General features: G+C 40.3%; 1 protein-coding gene and 1 non-coding gene across 5 annotated transcripts in view; both read right to left on the bottom strand.

Moving 5' to 3' along the window:
* Positions 1-16,657, bottom strand: part of phkb (phosphorylase kinase, beta) — a 261,679-nt gene that overhangs the window by 89,901 nt on the left and 155,121 nt on the right. For all 4 annotated transcript variants that reach the window (XM_078210829.1, XM_078210828.1, XM_078210830.1 and 1 more), the window contains one exon: positions 14,230-14,324. In XM_078210829.1, coding sequence (XP_078066955.1) covers positions 14,230-14,324 — 95 coding nt within the window. The remainder of the gene's footprint in view (positions 1-14,229; positions 14,325-16,657) is intronic.
* Positions 12,082-12,280, bottom strand: LOC144493271 (U2 spliceosomal RNA). Its single transcript, XR_013497714.1, has one exon. It is a non-coding gene; the product is annotated as a U2 spliceosomal RNA (small nuclear RNA).

Here is a 16,657-nt window from a genome sequence, read left to right as displayed (position 1 = left end):
TGTCTTCATATACGTGCATGAGTGCATGAGTATCCAAATTTACAAGATGAATATGTGATGATATATAGGTCAACCCAGTGGGCTACAAAATGACAGGATGTGGATTCACCGACTCAATCTTACATGGTGAGTTATCAACTGAATACCAATTATACTGCACAATCACAAAGACGTGTCATGTAGAGGTTAGATGCTTTCCTGCAGAAATTGAGAAAGTGGGTCAATGATGAAATTAGGAAGGATTGCTCTGTACCCCATTTTACAGCTCCCATGAAGGGGGTTATTAATAGAAGCTCGAGAACAAAATTCCTGCCTAGAAATTCTGTTTTGAGTAGGAAAACTGCAAGAAAGGAGAAAGGAAGGAAACACTTTCTCTAAACTTGTACATGCTGAAATATATTATGTTATACACAAACTACTGCTCTTAATCCCAATGAGTTCTTTGAAATCTGAATCAACATTTACAACAGCAATTAAACAGCGGACTTTCAGCATGTTCAGTGAACAGAAATATGGAAGGATTCATTCCAAAATCCATTAGGCAAAACCATCTTGCAAAACAGCTGTCACTGCCCACCACTATAATTAACACATACCAATTTATTAGTAACCCCATTGCAGCACATAGTAATTCTTCATAATACCATCTTCTGCACAGCAGCACACATTTCTTACCTACAGCAAAATTTGAAACAATGTGAAAAGCACAGGGCGGAATTCTCTGACCTCGCCCACAGCTGGGATTCTCCAGGCCCACTGTAATGAATGGAGTTTTAGTCGAGTGCCAAATTATTTGTTCTTGCTGGCAGCAGTGGCGGGGTGAACGAGATTGGAGAACCCCAGCCACAGTTCATGGAAAATGTATTTTTGAAATAAGGTGTTGATTTGCACAAAGCAGGTTTAACAATTATAAATTTACTTGTTGCAAATATTCAACTGCACTTCTGTAACCAATATTTTGCTAACTTCCGTTTGTAGACATTCCACTGTAAAGGCCTTGATACAAAAGCCTAAAGGTGATTGCCTAGTTTTATATTAAATTCAGTATGTGGAGATCATATTTAATTGAAAACTCTTGGGTAAACCTTCATCTTACGGCTAAACTTATATTACTAGAAGTGCTAGTTGTGACCCACAGACTTTGCGTTGCAATACTCACACTTCGGTATTACAATCCCAAGCATTGTATCTGCTGTGGAACAGCATCCCAAGCCTCACTAAGAAACCTATGAATTAAAGGGAAAAGCATCTCACTATCTCACATAGCTACCGAATATTACAAGAAAATGCAGGAGAAGGGAAGTGTTACCAAATGTTCTTATAAGCCTTTTCTCCTATGTAATTGTTTTATTTGTATCTGTTGAGGGTTCTGAGAATGTGGAGGTTTTGGAGGGTTTTTCAGTCTGCAAGAGAGTGTTCTGTTTTATTCATGCTCCTGTTTTCACAGTTATTACTGTTATTGTTATTTATTTATATAAAGAAGATCATTCTTCAAACAACCCACTCGATTACCCTATTTGTGGTCTCAAGTTATCACAGGAAGGGTATTGAATCCACCCTTCCCCCAACACAAAAATCAGGGAGAGACATAAACAAAAAGATTGCACTGCAATTGCTCCTCGTGTTTACTGGCCAACCCTCAATTTCTAATGAGGTGCTGCATTGTCTTTGCACCATCTTGCCCCATGCCACTTTGTTGTTCTTCCCTGTCTCTTTTCCTTTGTCGGTCTTCTCCAGCTTCTGTTTTTCATCTCTTGCCCTTTCTCATCACCTCCATTTTCATCTTTCTCTTACCTCCTCCATCTAGGTCCATTTATGCACTATTGTTCAAAACCATTTCACCTGAGTATGGTATTGGTCCTGACTCCCTATGTATAATGCCATGGAATATCAACCATCAAAGCACACTTGCCTCATCAAGCCCATAGGCCATGTTCTAGTTTCTTCATCTTAAACACAACCCATCTTTGTAATATCAGATGCTTTGTATTTCCAGCACTTTTGTTTTTTTCCAAGTTTAGCTTAAATGAATCATAATTGCAGTTTTGGAGTCTGGACCAAAAGCTAAGTTTCTATCTGGTTATGTACAATTTTTTTTCAATCATGTATAAAGCCAATTCCCTTCTGTTACAGAGTCTTTCATCAAAGTCAAGTACAGTGGTGCAACACATCAGATATGAATCTCTACATTACTGCACATAATTTAATTTGTTGCCGGAATAACTTGATTGTGTTCAAAACATTCCAGAGGCAGTAAAAAAGCCCACTTTTGAGCAACAACAAATCATTAGACTCATTAGCCTCCATCCCTTACTATTGAAAAACAATACACAGTCTTATAAGGATCCTGTACAAGTCACTAGCCCTATTCTGTTGGCTATACCTTGAGTTTTCATCATATGCACCATTTGAGCTCATTTATAAATATACACACAATGCATCAGTACCTTTTTCTCCTTCACTTCATGTCTTATCCTTGTCTGTCCAGGAATTGATCCTGTGCACTGATTAAATAAAATGTAAGCCCACTTATGACTAACAAATAAACTTTGAGTTTTTAAACACACGCCGAGTCTTAATTACTACCAAGCCACCTCATTAGCATTGCCAAACTACATCACTGGCACTGAAAATTTAATTTTACAAGTATGGAGTCTCATTCTTTCAGAATTTAATCATTATTGTAGATTTAAAAGACAAAAAATAAAATACCTATTTTACTTTTCCTTTCTGTTTCTCTTTGTCCCAATTCGATAATCCTTTCTATTTTTCAATAAATGATTGTACAGTGAACAAGATATTCTAATTTATACTTCCTGGTTTGGACATTGCGTGTCTCAGTGTGGATTCTTCTATCTGATTTGTTAAAGAGCCATGTCATTGCTTTTCATCCTGTACATGCTATACTCTATAAGCAATGCCTCATTAGAAAAGGATCTTTAAATCTTGTATATGTTGCTACTCAAAGCCTGAAGTAAGTGCCTTTCCTTCACCGCTGACTGCAAAATCTGGGTTTTTATTCCAGCTGGAAACAGCTTTGGATTGCCCTGCAAATCTTCAGTTTTGCCAATCTAATTTACTCATTGTTGTTACTAGACCATTTTTTTTTAACATTTAGGACCATCTAGCAATCCAATGTACAATTCCTTTATTGAAAATGTGCATGCACTTCTCAGAAAATTAAAAACATTTTCAGAATCACATTTATGTGGGATGCTACTCTTCTAATTGCCACATTCAATAAGAGCAGCTCAGAAAGTATTTTTAAAGATTAAGACAATATCATTGCTTCCCCTCTGAATATGGAAAAACACTGAGTTAAAATCATGTTACATGGCTCCATATTGTAGATGGACTACCTTACAAAATACTGGTGGACACATCAAAGATACAAATTCTGCTAAGGCCTCAATTTAACTCAGTTCAAGAAGATTTATTTATAAAGATGGATCATACCACACTATAGAGCCCACGGCTTTTCAAACAACTTCCTATTCCGGGAACCATCAGAAATTATTTCTCCATTACTAAGAAACTACCTTCTTTTCCAACAACGGATTTTACTGATTCATTTATAAACAATCAGCAACACCTCGGGAACAGGAATTTGAGTAAGAGTTAGTGGTACGCAATCCCTTTTCTAATCTTATTCACCAAAACACAGGACAAAACATCAATCTAACAATTTATATAAATTAATTTCCTAGATCACCTGTTCTTTTGCTTGCTTCATACCACCCAATCTGTGTCTTGTTTTTCTTTCAGTTATTCTTACCTCGCTTCTGAATATTTATTATCACAGAATTGTTACAGTGCAGAAGGTAGCCATTTGGCCCATCATGTCTGCACCAGTTCTTTAAACAAGCATTACGACTCAATGCCATTCCCCTGCCTTTTCCCCATACCCCTGCACATTGTTTTCTAATCATCTGATGTCCTCCTGAAAGCCTCGATCGAACCTGCCTCCACTACACTTCCAGGCAGTGCTTTCCAGACTCGAATCACTTGCTGTGTGAAAAACTTTCTCACATTACATTTGCTTCTTTTGCAAATCACTTTAAATCTGTGCCCTCTCCTTCCTGATCCTTTTACGAGCAGGAACAGCTTTTCCCTATTTACTCTGTTCAATGCCCTCATAATTTTGAGCACCTGTATCAAATCTTCTCTTAGGCTTATTCTCTTCAAGGAAAACAGTCCCAACCCCTCTAATCTATCATCATAAGTGAAGTTTCTCATCCCTGGAACAATTCTTGTACATCTCTTCTGCACTTTCTCTAATGTTTCACATCCTTCCCACCGTGTTGCATCCAGAACTGTACACAATACTCCAGTTGAGGTCTAACCAGTGTCTTGTATAAGTTCAGCATAACCTCCTAGTTCTTGTATTCCATGCCCCTATTATAAAGCTCAGAATATTACGTGCTTCTTAACTGCTCTCTCCACCTCTCCTGCCAGTTTCAATGGTCAGTGCACATATACATCCTGGTCCTCCTGCTCCTACACCCCTTAAGAATTTTACCACTTATTTCATATTGTCTCTCCATGTTCCTCCTACCAAAATGCATCACCTCACACTTCTCCACAATGAACTTATCTCCACAATTGCCACTTATCTGCCCACTCCATTAATTTGTCTATGTCCTTTTGAAATTCTACAATTTGCAATACTCCCAAGTTTTGTATCATCCACAAATTTTGAAATTGTCCCCTGCACACCAAGATCTGGATCCCATATGGTCCAGTGGTTAGGATTCCTAGTTTTCACCCAGGAGGCCTGGTTTGACTCCCAGTATGGGAATTTACATTTTCCAGCCTTGGGTGACTGTGTGGAATGTGGACACATTCCCCCTGTGTCTACATGCGTTTCCTCTGGGTACTCTAGTTTCTTCCCACAGTCCAAAGATGTACAGGTTAGATGAATTGGCTATGATAAATTGCCCCTTATTGTCCAAGATGTGCAGGTTAGATGGGTTGGCCATGATCAATGTGCGGGGTTATGGGGTTAAGACGGGGGGGAGTGGGGGATTGGACTGAAGTAGAGTGCTCTTTCGGAGGGTCAGTGCAGACTTGATGGGCTGAATAGCTTCTTCTGCACTGCAGGGATTTTATGATTCTATGACTGATAGATAGGCTGGAAATTTGGGCAAAGAAATGGCAGATGGAGTTCAATCCTGATAAATGCGAAGTGATGCATTTTGGTAGAAATAATGTAGGGAGGAGCTATACGATAAATGGCAGAACCATAAAGGGTGTAGATACGCAGAGGGACCTGGGTGTGCAAGTCCACAGATCCTTGAAGGTGACGTCACAGGTGGAGAAGGTGGTGAAGAAGGCATATGGCATGCTTGCCTTTATAGGACGGGGCAGAGAGTATAAAAGTTGGGGTCTGATGTTGCAGATGTATAGAACGTTGGCTCGGCCGCATTTGGAATACTGCGTCCAGTTCTGGTCGCCACACTACCAGAAGGACGTGGAGGCTTTGGAGAGAGTACAGAGGAGGTTTACCAGGATGTTGCCTGGTATGGAGGGGCTTAGTTATGAGGAGAAATTGGGTAAACTGGGGTTGTTCTCCCTGGAAAGACGGAGGATGAGGGGAGACTTAATAGAGGTGTATAAAATTATGAAAGGCATAGCTAGGGTGAACGGTGGGAAGCTTTTCCCCAGGTCGGTGGCGACGTTCACGAGGGGTCATAGGTTCAAGGTGAAGGGGGGGAAGGTTTAACACAGATATCAGAAGGACATATTTTTCACAGAAGGTGGTGGGGGCCTGGAATGCGCTGCCAGGCAAGGTGGTGGAGGCGGACACACTGGGAACGTTTAAGACTTAGCTTGATAGCCATATCAACGGAGTGGGAATGGAGGGATACAAAAGAATGGTCTAGTTTGGACCAGGGAGCGGCACGGGCTTGGAGGGCCGAAGGGCCTGTTCCTGTGCGGTATTGTTCTTTGATATAAATCAGGAAAAGCAAATCCCAATACAAAGGCAATCCCAGTGCAATTTCCATTCGCATTTCCTTCAGTATCTTTGGATTCCTCCCATCCGTTCCCGGTCCCTTGTCAACTTTAAGTATCGACAGTCTAGTCAACACTTCCTCTTTATCAATTTTGAATCCTTCTGGGACAGAGTTTCCTTGACTGTCACCATGGCCGATGTCGAATCTACCTTCTTGGTAAGAACTGATACAAAGTATTCATTTAGTACCTCAGCCACGCCCCCTTTTGATCCTTAATCTACGTGCCCATAGAATACATTGAAATTCCCAATTTTGTTGGCTGCTACTTTTTTCTCATAATGCCTCTTCGCTTCTTTAATGTGCTTTTTCACCTCACCTCTGAATCTTCTATATTCCTCTTGGTTCGTAACTGAGTTTTCCCCCTCTAACACCTATCATAAGCACAGTTTATCTTCCTTCTTTTATTTTCTATCTCATTTTTCATCCAGGGAGTTCTGGATTTGTTTGCCCGATCTTCTCCTTTTAAGAGAATATACCTTGACTGTGCCTGGACCATTACAGTTTTGAAGCCAGCCCATTGTTGAGCTACAGTTTTTCCTGCCAACCTTTAGTTCCAGTCTGACCGATCTAGCTCCGTTCTTGCCCCATTCAAGTCAATGCTCCCCCAGTTAATTATTTTTACTCTGGATTGCCTATTTTCCTTTTCTACCATCATCCAAAACATTACAATACAATGATCACTGTCTCCTAAATGACATTTTATCGATTTGGCCCAGCTAATTTCCAAAAACCATGTCCAACATTGCATCCTTTCTTGTCAGATTGGACATATACTGCTGTAGAAAATTGTCCTGAACACAATCTAGGGCCTTTTGCCCATCTCTGCCCTTTACACTACCACTGTCCCACTCTACATTTGGGTCATTAACGTTCAGTAAGAAGTCTCACAACACCAGTTTAAAGTCCAACGGTTGGACTTTAACCTGGTGTTGAGAGACTTCTTACTGTGCTTACCCCAGTCCAATGCCGGCATCTCCACATCATCATTAAAGTTCCCCATTAAAACTGCTCTTTCATCTGCATTTCTGTAATCTCCTTGCAGATTTGTTCTCTACTTCCTTCTCACTCGTTGGCAGTCTGTAGTCTACAACAAGCAATGTAATTGTACACTATTTGTACCTTAGCTCCAGCCAAATTGATTCTGTCCTTTAACCTTCTGGGACATTATTTTTCTCCAGCACTGCAATGTTCTACTTAACCAATACCACCACCCCTCCTTTCCTAACTTTTCTGAACACCTTGTACCCAGGAAAATTTAATGCCCAGTCTTGCTCTTTCTTGAGTCAGATCTCTGTTATCATCACATATTTCCACACTGGAGAGCAGCAGTGGCCTCCACCACAGAATATTAAGATCTGCAAAATTTAGGTAATCTTTCTCACAACATTTAGGAAGGAAATAAAGCCCCCCCCCCCCAACCCACCATTTGCTCCCCCCAGGTTATGAAAGTTCTTACTTCCATTCATCTGTTCTATGAATGATGAAGGCCTTCCAATGATGGCCCTCTTCTTTTGCCTTAGCATAATATCACTAAGATCAGTAACAAAGTCTGCCAGTTGTAAGATTCTCAATCTTGAAGGCAGCAGATTACATTTGCTATTAAGAGATCAGGAAACCCTGGACGTTGCAAAATTGGCTCTATGTTGTGCTGCTTAAGTGGGTGTAGAAACTACCATCAGTAAACTATAATGAGACAAAGGTAAATTGATAGCTTGGCAGAAGAAGTAATTACCCATCAAAATAAGGGAATGGGAGCAGGGATCTTTGAAAAAAAAGATAAGTTGAATGTCAAATTGGTTTGTGGGTGTGTAGGTCATGAATTTCAATTGGAGAATGGGAAAGCAGGTGAGTGGAATGAGGCTTGTTGCATCTTCTACAAGGAAGCAATCAATTTTCTGGCCAAGACAAAGTATGTTGCTCTGATAAATATATGTATAAAACCACTTCCATAGACCGCTTTCACAAATGAACTGTGAAAGATGATGAACATGCACTGAAAACAAATCCACAGAAGATTAACCCATACACTTGAATATAACATCACATATGAACACGAGAGTGCTAAGAAATGGGAAAGCATCTTTTCCACCTTTACCTCGAACTGTTCAAGACAATCAGAGGTTCTGAACAGATAGCCATCTGTATCTAAATCATAGACTAAATCATAGAATCCTACAGTGCAGAAGGAGGCCATTCGGCCCATCGAGTTTGCACCGACCACAATCCCACCCAGGCCCTATCCCCATAACCCCATGCATTTGCCCTAGCCAGTCCCCCTGACACTAAGGGGCAATTTAGCATGGCCAATCCACCTAAACTGCACATCTTTGGACTGTGGGAGGAAACTGGAACACCCGGAGGAAACCCACGCAGACATGGGGAGAATGTGCAAACTCCACACAGACATTTTTAATGTCTCCAACTCTTAAACATTAAAAAAAAATCACTATATTCTTTAAACACACCTGTCGAGACAGTGAGAGAATATGACTTTGGGAGACGTGACAGATTGGATTGTCAATAGAATACGAAGCAGATGATGGTAGTCAATGGAACATTTTTGCTTGGAACTCATCAACCAGTTCAGCATGATAGGGATTAGCCCTCAATGAACTTTTTCAGTTTTATTAATTAATTTAATGAGGTAATACTGGCTAAAATGCAGCCGGGTGGAAGAATGTTTATTCCCTGTGGTATGGTCCTTCTGCCCCCTCATGTCGAAGGGATACAGACCTGAAAGAATGTGGTGGACAATTGGTTTAGCCATCTACTGCTAGATTTGATTGACATATAAAGCACGATCAAGTCTTGTTCTCATTTACAGAAACTGCTCCAGGGTCATCATGGAATGCAAAGATAACACCCGAGTTCTTTTCTCTACTGCAAATCATCGTCTAAAACTCCTCTCCTGTCTCCTCAAACCTCACCTACAACAAATGCAAGAAACTCACAGACTGTTTCATCTCCAAGATCAAGACGATCTGCTTAGCTACCTCTGCTGCATTCTATGAGTTCCACCTCCCACTCCCTCAACTCTATTCCCACAAAACTGCTGACCACCCTGCTTCCCCTCTTAGTCTCCATGTTAGCAGATATTGTCAATGGTTCTCTTTCTTCAGGTGTTTTCCCTCTCTTCTTTAAATCTGCCGTCATCACTCCCCTCTTGGTAAAAAGTAACCCTGACCCCACTGTCCTTGCAAACTAACACTCCCATAACCAACCTTCCTATTGGATGAGCAGAAATTTCCTCCAATGAAATGTTGGGAAGAACTTATTGTCTTCAGTCTGTTCCTAAACCACTGACTCCATCCCTGCCCCCGAAAACAGTTTGAGATTAAACCAGTCTGTTCAAATTTTGGTGTCACATTTAACCCCAAGATGAACTTCAGACCACATCTTTGGCCCATTACATTGAGTGTGACTCCAACAATACACAAGAAACTCAACACTATCCAGGACAAAACATCCTGCTTGATTGGCACCCCATCCACTACATTAAACATTCACTCCCTCCATCACCACTGACAAACATTGGGAGCTGTGTTCCATAGACAAAATGCACTGCAGCAACTTTCCAAGCCTCTTTTGACAGCACCTTCCAAACCCATGACTTCTATCACCTCAAAGGCCAAGGGCAGCAGACATATGGGAACCTCACTACCTGCTAGTTTTCCTCCAAGCCACTCACCACCTTGACTTGAACTGCATCGCTCTTCCTTCACTGGATCAAAATCCTGGAACTCTCTTCCTAACAGCATTGTGGGTTTGCCGTTGCGGTTTCCGGTGAATGCCGAGTGCACCTGGTTTAGTTCCTTCATGTTTTATTTGTAGCGGGTGAACACAACTGAGTGGCTTGCTAGGTCATTTCACAGGGCATTTATGAGTCAACCATTGCTGGAGTCAAATGTAGACCAGACCAGGCAGGTTTCCTTCCCTGAAGGACATTAGTGATGATGTGGAGATGCCGGCGTTGGACTGGGGTAAACACAGTAAGAAGTTTAACAACACCAGGTTAAAGTCCAACAGGTTTATTTGGTAGCAAAAGCCACACAAGCTCCGAAAGCTTGTGTGGCTTTTGCTACCAAATAAACCTGTTGGACTTTAACCTGGTGTTGTGAGACTTCTTACGGACATTAGTGAGCCAGATGGGATTTTATGACAATTGTTTCATGGTCATCATTAGATTTTTAATTCCAGATATTTTATGGTGTTAAAATTCCACCATCTGCTGTGGTGGGATTCAAACCTGGGTCCCTAGAGCATTATCCTGGATCTCTGGATTATTAATCCAGCAATAAAACAACTGTGCCCCCGCCTCCCCTGTGTTGGGCATGATAGGAGTCAGATGATGATAGTCAGGGCCCTCAATCAGGGTGGGTTAGAATGATGCTCAGGGTGAAGGAAGTCCTGTGGTGTGGGCCATGCAAACAGATTGTAGTGTGCTGCCGAAGGTGGGGGCTGAGGGGACTGGTTTTTACTGGGTAGCTTGTTGGGCCTGCAGGAAACTGACCCACAGGCAGTTCTGTAAAGGCAGTCACCTCATGGATTGATCCTCACATGATTCTCACATCCTTTCAGCTGCTGGTTTTCCTAAGGCCTGGGATTCCCTGTCATCATGAGGTAAAAATAGAATGACTATTAAAGACAGGCAGCTTATTATAATATGTAAATGACCAATATCCTCAAGCAAGCAGATTGGCTGCCAACCCTTTGTCCTCCCTTTGTTAAAACTGGAAATAGACAGCGCCAGGGCAGGTTGGGTTCCTGTTCAGATTTTTTGAATTTTAATCTCTGACCTCGACCCAATCCAGTCAGTTTTGGGAATTACGAGTCAGCCCATTCATTCCAGCTTGCAGCAGGCACAACATGTACGCTCACACTGACATGCTGACAAATATGATCTGACTTTATAATAGCCTCATACCGATTGAGCTGATTTTTGTGAGAATGATTTCCTATATGGAAACCTGCAACATGTTTCCAAGGCTCTAAATTACTGATGAATGTCACCTTGAGTATGATGTTTAAAATTTTAAATAAGTAGGACCAGAAAGTGACATTATCCCTTTAGGCACTGCGGTATTTTTAGCAAACCAAGTACTTTGAATCATAATACTAGTACTTTCTACCAAACATTACAAAGATAGTTTGCAAGCTCATAGAACTGAGGAGCATGTATTAACTGTGTTCTTTCTGATCATCTTAAAACTATGCAATTTCCCTTGTAAAATTTGTATGCAGAAATATTAACACTCTCCTCAAAGTGTTACAACTGCAGTATAAAAGAACAAGCTAAGACTAACATTAACACATATTGAGGCTCACTTTTGTGCATCCTATTTTCGCTCTCTTGTTCTTTCACTTTACTATTTTGCTTGTCCTTTTTTCCCCCTCATTTTCCTGGAAGAGGAAGGGGGCAGCCTACACATTCCCTTTCTGTCCATGAAGAAATAATTCAAATTAAATACCAGTAATCTCAGCCCCAATTCCTCATTCATCCAGTTCCAACCCTTGTGCATTCCCTTACTGCCTGTCCATTGTACGCCTTTTCCTGTCCCTTGTGCTCCTATGCAGTACTATTCCAGTGGCTGTTGCCCGGCTGGTGGAAAGCTTCTAACTTTCAGTGGGGGAAGCTGCAGATGGCCTTGAAGTCAACATGGATTATTTGTCTTTCACCAGAAGAACTGCCAGGATACCAGGCATTGACCAACATAATTTATTGCTGGTATACAGGGTCACACATATTATGGTGGAGCTAATGTCCAATGACTACAAAGTGATTTATGTACAGTTGATGATATCTTCACTATGGGGAATTTTGCAAATTTAACAAAGGCACCTGATCTCACTCCACCTGCTGGTCTTTAGAAAAAAAGAGAACAAAAAGACAAAAGGTAGTTAGCACTTGTTGAATAGAGAACCTCAATTGCCTCCCTAACAAAACAGTGGGAAGTAAATTTTTTTAAAATTCCAATTCAATCAAATCAAGTCCAATTCAGAGTCTCAACAAATTGAGACATTCCAGATCCCAGCTGACAAAACAGGGCTCTCACCTCCTGTCTTGGGCTTGATCTACATGATCCAAGCTGATTGGAGTAGACATTGCACCTCCTCCAAGGCTTGATCTCATTTGCATCTTAGCCAAAAGGCCGAGATGCCGCTTTTAAAAATTGCTTCAAATGAAGCTAAAATGTAACCTAATGACTTCAACCAAGTACAGCATGTCGATACTACACTTGATCTTAGCCAAAAGGCCGAGAAGCGATAATAAGCTGCAAGATTTTTAAAAATATACTTTTCCAATTCAATCAAATCAACTCCAATTCAGAGTCTCAACAAGTTGAGACATTTCTGATCAAAGCTGACAAGACAGGGCCTACACTCCTGTCTTGGGCCTGATCTACATGAGCCAAGCTAATTGGAGTAGGTGCAGACTCACCTCCTCCAAGGCTTGATCTCATTTGCATCTTAGCCAAAAGGCCGAGATGCCGCTTTTAAAAATTGCTTCAAGTGAAGCTTAAATGTAACCTAATGACCTCAACCAAGTGCAGCCTGTCCATACTACACTTGATCTTAGCCAAAAGGCCGAGAAGATAATAAACTGCAAGATTTTTAAAAATACTTTTCCAATTCAATCAAATCAAATCCAATTCAAAATCTCAACAAGTTGAGACATTTCCAATCCAGGCTGACAAGACAGGGCAAGCGTCCAAATTGCCCTGTCCTGGGCCTGATCTACATGAGCCAAGCTGATTGGAGGAGCAAAGCAACACCTCCTCCAAGACTTGAGCTCATTTGCATCTTAGCCAAAAGGCCGAGATGCCGCTTTTAAAAATTGCTTCATATGAAACATATGAAGCCTCAATGTAACCTAATGACCTCAACCAAGTGCAGCATCCAATCCATACTACACTTGATCCTAGCCAAAAGGCGGATAATAAACTGCAAGATGTTGCAAGTATTTCCAGCTCATGCCTGGAAAGACCCAGATACAGAAAAGCGCATTGCTGTGGTCAGCTTTGCAACCACTGGTAATGTGGTCCTTGCCCTGCTCGGAGGTTGAAATTTGTGACAGGCATCACCTTTATACATGTTTTTTGATTTACCTTCAAAAAAGCCAGAGAGGCACACATAGAAGCATGTGTGAAAGATACAGGCATGCAGTTCACAGCGTAGACCCATTGGTGTACTCTCGATTATGCTTCTTTTGGGCTAGGAATTGGACAGCATGTACATAAGACATTCGCTAATAGGACTGACTGGTACTGTTGCATTCGATAGATTATTAAAGGCATACTCTAAACGTGTAACAAAAAGTAATTTGCACATCAAATGACATGATTTTTCCAAACTAGAAATTGTACTTGTATACATGGGCATAGTTAAGTCATATAATATTGCACAATCAGTTCAGAAAATCCACAAACATGTAGTTCTGCACAACGGGGTTTTCTGAAAGCTGTTAGCTGCAGTTTAGAGATGGAACTCTTGCCTGAGTCATGGTTATGGATGCAAGACCCATTCTAGAGGTTTGAGGATGTAATCTGACCCAATACTTTATTGCAGTACTGAAGGAGCTTCCACTGCACTATTAGAGGCATCGTCTTTCAGAGGAGACATTACTTTGAGGCTCCATCTTCTCACTGCTATTTGTTGGACCTTGCTGTGTACAAATTGGCTGCTCTTTTTCTTACATTGCAAAAGCGATTACAAGAAATATTTAATTGGCTGTCAAACACTTTGGAACACTGCAAGGCTGTGAAAACCATATCTGAGTGCAAACTCATGCTTTCTTTTACCTTATTTTAAAATATCCAGTTCAGAACAACACTCTCAAGACATTTTGAACATACTGTTCTTGACGATAAATAACAGGTTTACTGTGGCATCAATAAAGATCAATGAGTACTATATGCATTCTATTAACACATTTATTCACATAAGTTCTTTAACTGACTATCCAAAATAAATTAACTTTGCATATAATTGACCATCATGTCAAATAGCAAGCCAATTAAAAAATAACAGGAGCTAGTAATATTTCTCAGTTACATCAAATATAATTTAACAGGTGTTGTTTAATATGCCATTTTGCTGAACTATATAGTTCATGGTCAGAACACTGCTTTGTAGAAAGCTGAAGTTTTTTCAAATCTTACTATTTTAGATTTCTTTTTCTTTCCCAGTTTTTCAGTTAGATTAATTTAAAACTAACCTGGTTTGAATACCTCATGCTGATATTTCTCTGTTCCTTTGCAGGAATGTAACGCCTAGCAGGGTCCAAGTCCTTAGGGCTGATCAGTTCATCAACTGTGACAGATAAGATATAAGAAAATATTTGAATGTTAACTAAAATTTAGCTAGATTATTATATCATGCAAATCCATTAAATTATCACCAATTGATTTGTTGCGTTGAAAATATCCAACATATGTCATTGAACATAATTTGCTAATATTCAGAAATACTGTAGGTTCTAAGTGATGTTGACTAACTTGAGGCCAGACCATGAATATTAACAAATTAACTGGCTAGAGTGGGCATCACATACTTCTGATCTTATCCTTGTGTGACATCCACCTATGCATTTACCAATAGTTTCACTAGATAATAATCAAGAATGGAAAATGTGATTGATAATTCCTCTTTCTATTCCAGATGAGAGGGAGAATACCATCTATATTACACATAGTGTCTCTCTGGGTGGAGTAAATTAATTCAACACACTGGGGTTTTGAACTCTGCAACTTCAGAACCTGTGTTTCACTGTTTCATCATCAAAGAGTCCAGCAATGTGATGCGTATCTGCTACTGTTAAAACAACAGTTACAAATGTTACAAAATGCACATTAATTGCCAAGATGCCACAATCATTTCAGTTCAGTTTAAATTCTTAACACTTATTATTGAAATTTGTCAAAGAAAACAATTCATTTTTGGACCAACATAAGAACAATTAATGTAGACAACGCTGGGAACACTCAGCAGGTTTAGCAGGATCTGTTGAGAGGAAAAAAAAAGAGTTAACGCTTCAGGTCAATAAGCCTTTCACCAGAATGAATGGAAGATCATCATCTCCCTGAAACATTAACTCTGTTTCTCTCTCCACAGATGTTGCCCGACTTGCTGGGTATTTCCAGCATTTTCTGTTTTATTTCAAATTTCCAGCATCTGCAGTATTTTGCTGTGATAAAAAGATTAAATCTTATTTTGGCCATACTAAGTGATGCAATGTTCATGCACTAAATTCAGTTGCTGATAGAGCTACTGAGAGGCTGACTGTTTGAGGTACAAGCTGAATGCATTCAGAAGCATGAGATAAGAAATGCACCAAGGCCTGTAAGTACAGAGCATCCAGTAGATGTGACACTTGTTTATATAATTGCTTATATTATTGGAGTGTCTGAGAATTCAACAAATTGTCCAGTAACATTGATTGCTGTGAATAACAGTAATTTACTTGCTTTAGTCAGGAAAGCCTGATTTTCATGCAATGTTTGAGCTCATAAAATGATCCACAAAACAACTTTGATGAAAGTCACAATTGCATCTTCTGTGACGGTGGTGTATTATCCCTCTCACTATCCCAGAGGAGGGAGAATACCACCTACATAGTTTTTCAGAATTTATTAATACAGTTTTAAATTAATTTAATGTCTTCTAGGAACTTGTGCAGCCTCTGATACAATCTATCACACCCCCATTATCTGCTTACATTTAAGATCATAGCCTGAACATGTTAAGCAATGACTTCTCTTTCCACCCCCACAAAAATCACCTCAGAAGTCTCCATGTATCCCTCTTTGTTTTCTTTCTCCTCTACTTATTGTTCCTTGGTAACATCAGCCAAAATATAGGATCAGGTTCCACGTGGTGTTAATCCTGGTTGTATCTCTCCATGACCTTTCTCAAACCATTCACTGCTTCTATCAGACTGACTGCCCAACATTCAGTTTTGGATCAGCCGCTAGTTCCTCCAGCTAAACATTGGAAAAAATCAAAGCCTTTCCCTTTCAGCCCCCACTGATTCCATTACACTAGCATTGACTCACTCACTCTGAGCAGCAATATTTGCAACCTCTGCATCAGCATCATTCTTGAGCTGAGTTTTCAACTCTACATTCTCCCCACCAAAAAGAACACATAAGTCAATTGTAACATTACTGTTGTCTGCCCCCACCTCAATACTTCTGTTGCCTCTTGACTTGGTTATTCTGCTGTTCTCCTTTTTGACCTCCAATCCATCATCCTTTGTGAACTTCAATTCATCCAAAACTCTGCCAGCTGTATTTTGCCCTGCACCAAGTCTGGTCACTCATCACTCCTGTTCTTGATGACTTATACTAACTCTACATACCCCGATATCTCAAATTTGAGATTCTTTTCCTTGTGCTTAAAACTCTCCATGGCCTTGGAACGATTATTCTCCAATTTATTTTAAAAAATGTCTTTTACCTGCCTTTGGAATCTGTAGTAAAATTGATCTACCCATCCTCTGTACTGTTGGGCAATCCTGTTCTGAGGAACCAGACTAAATTGAACCTTCCTAACCCCAGCAGCTTTTTTCCCCACATACAACTCTTACGAATCAATAAGCTGTTCTCCAAATCAATATACTCCTGTCATATTATCCATTCTTCTCT

The sequence above is a fragment of the Mustelus asterias genome, chromosome 4 (assembly GCF_964213995.1).
Source record: "Mustelus asterias chromosome 4, sMusAst1.hap1.1, whole genome shotgun sequence".
NCBI lineage: Eukaryota > Metazoa > Chordata > Chondrichthyes > Carcharhiniformes > Triakidae > Mustelus > Mustelus asterias.
Note: the sequence above shows the minus strand (reverse complement) of the source record. Positions and strands in the feature narration are given on the sequence as shown.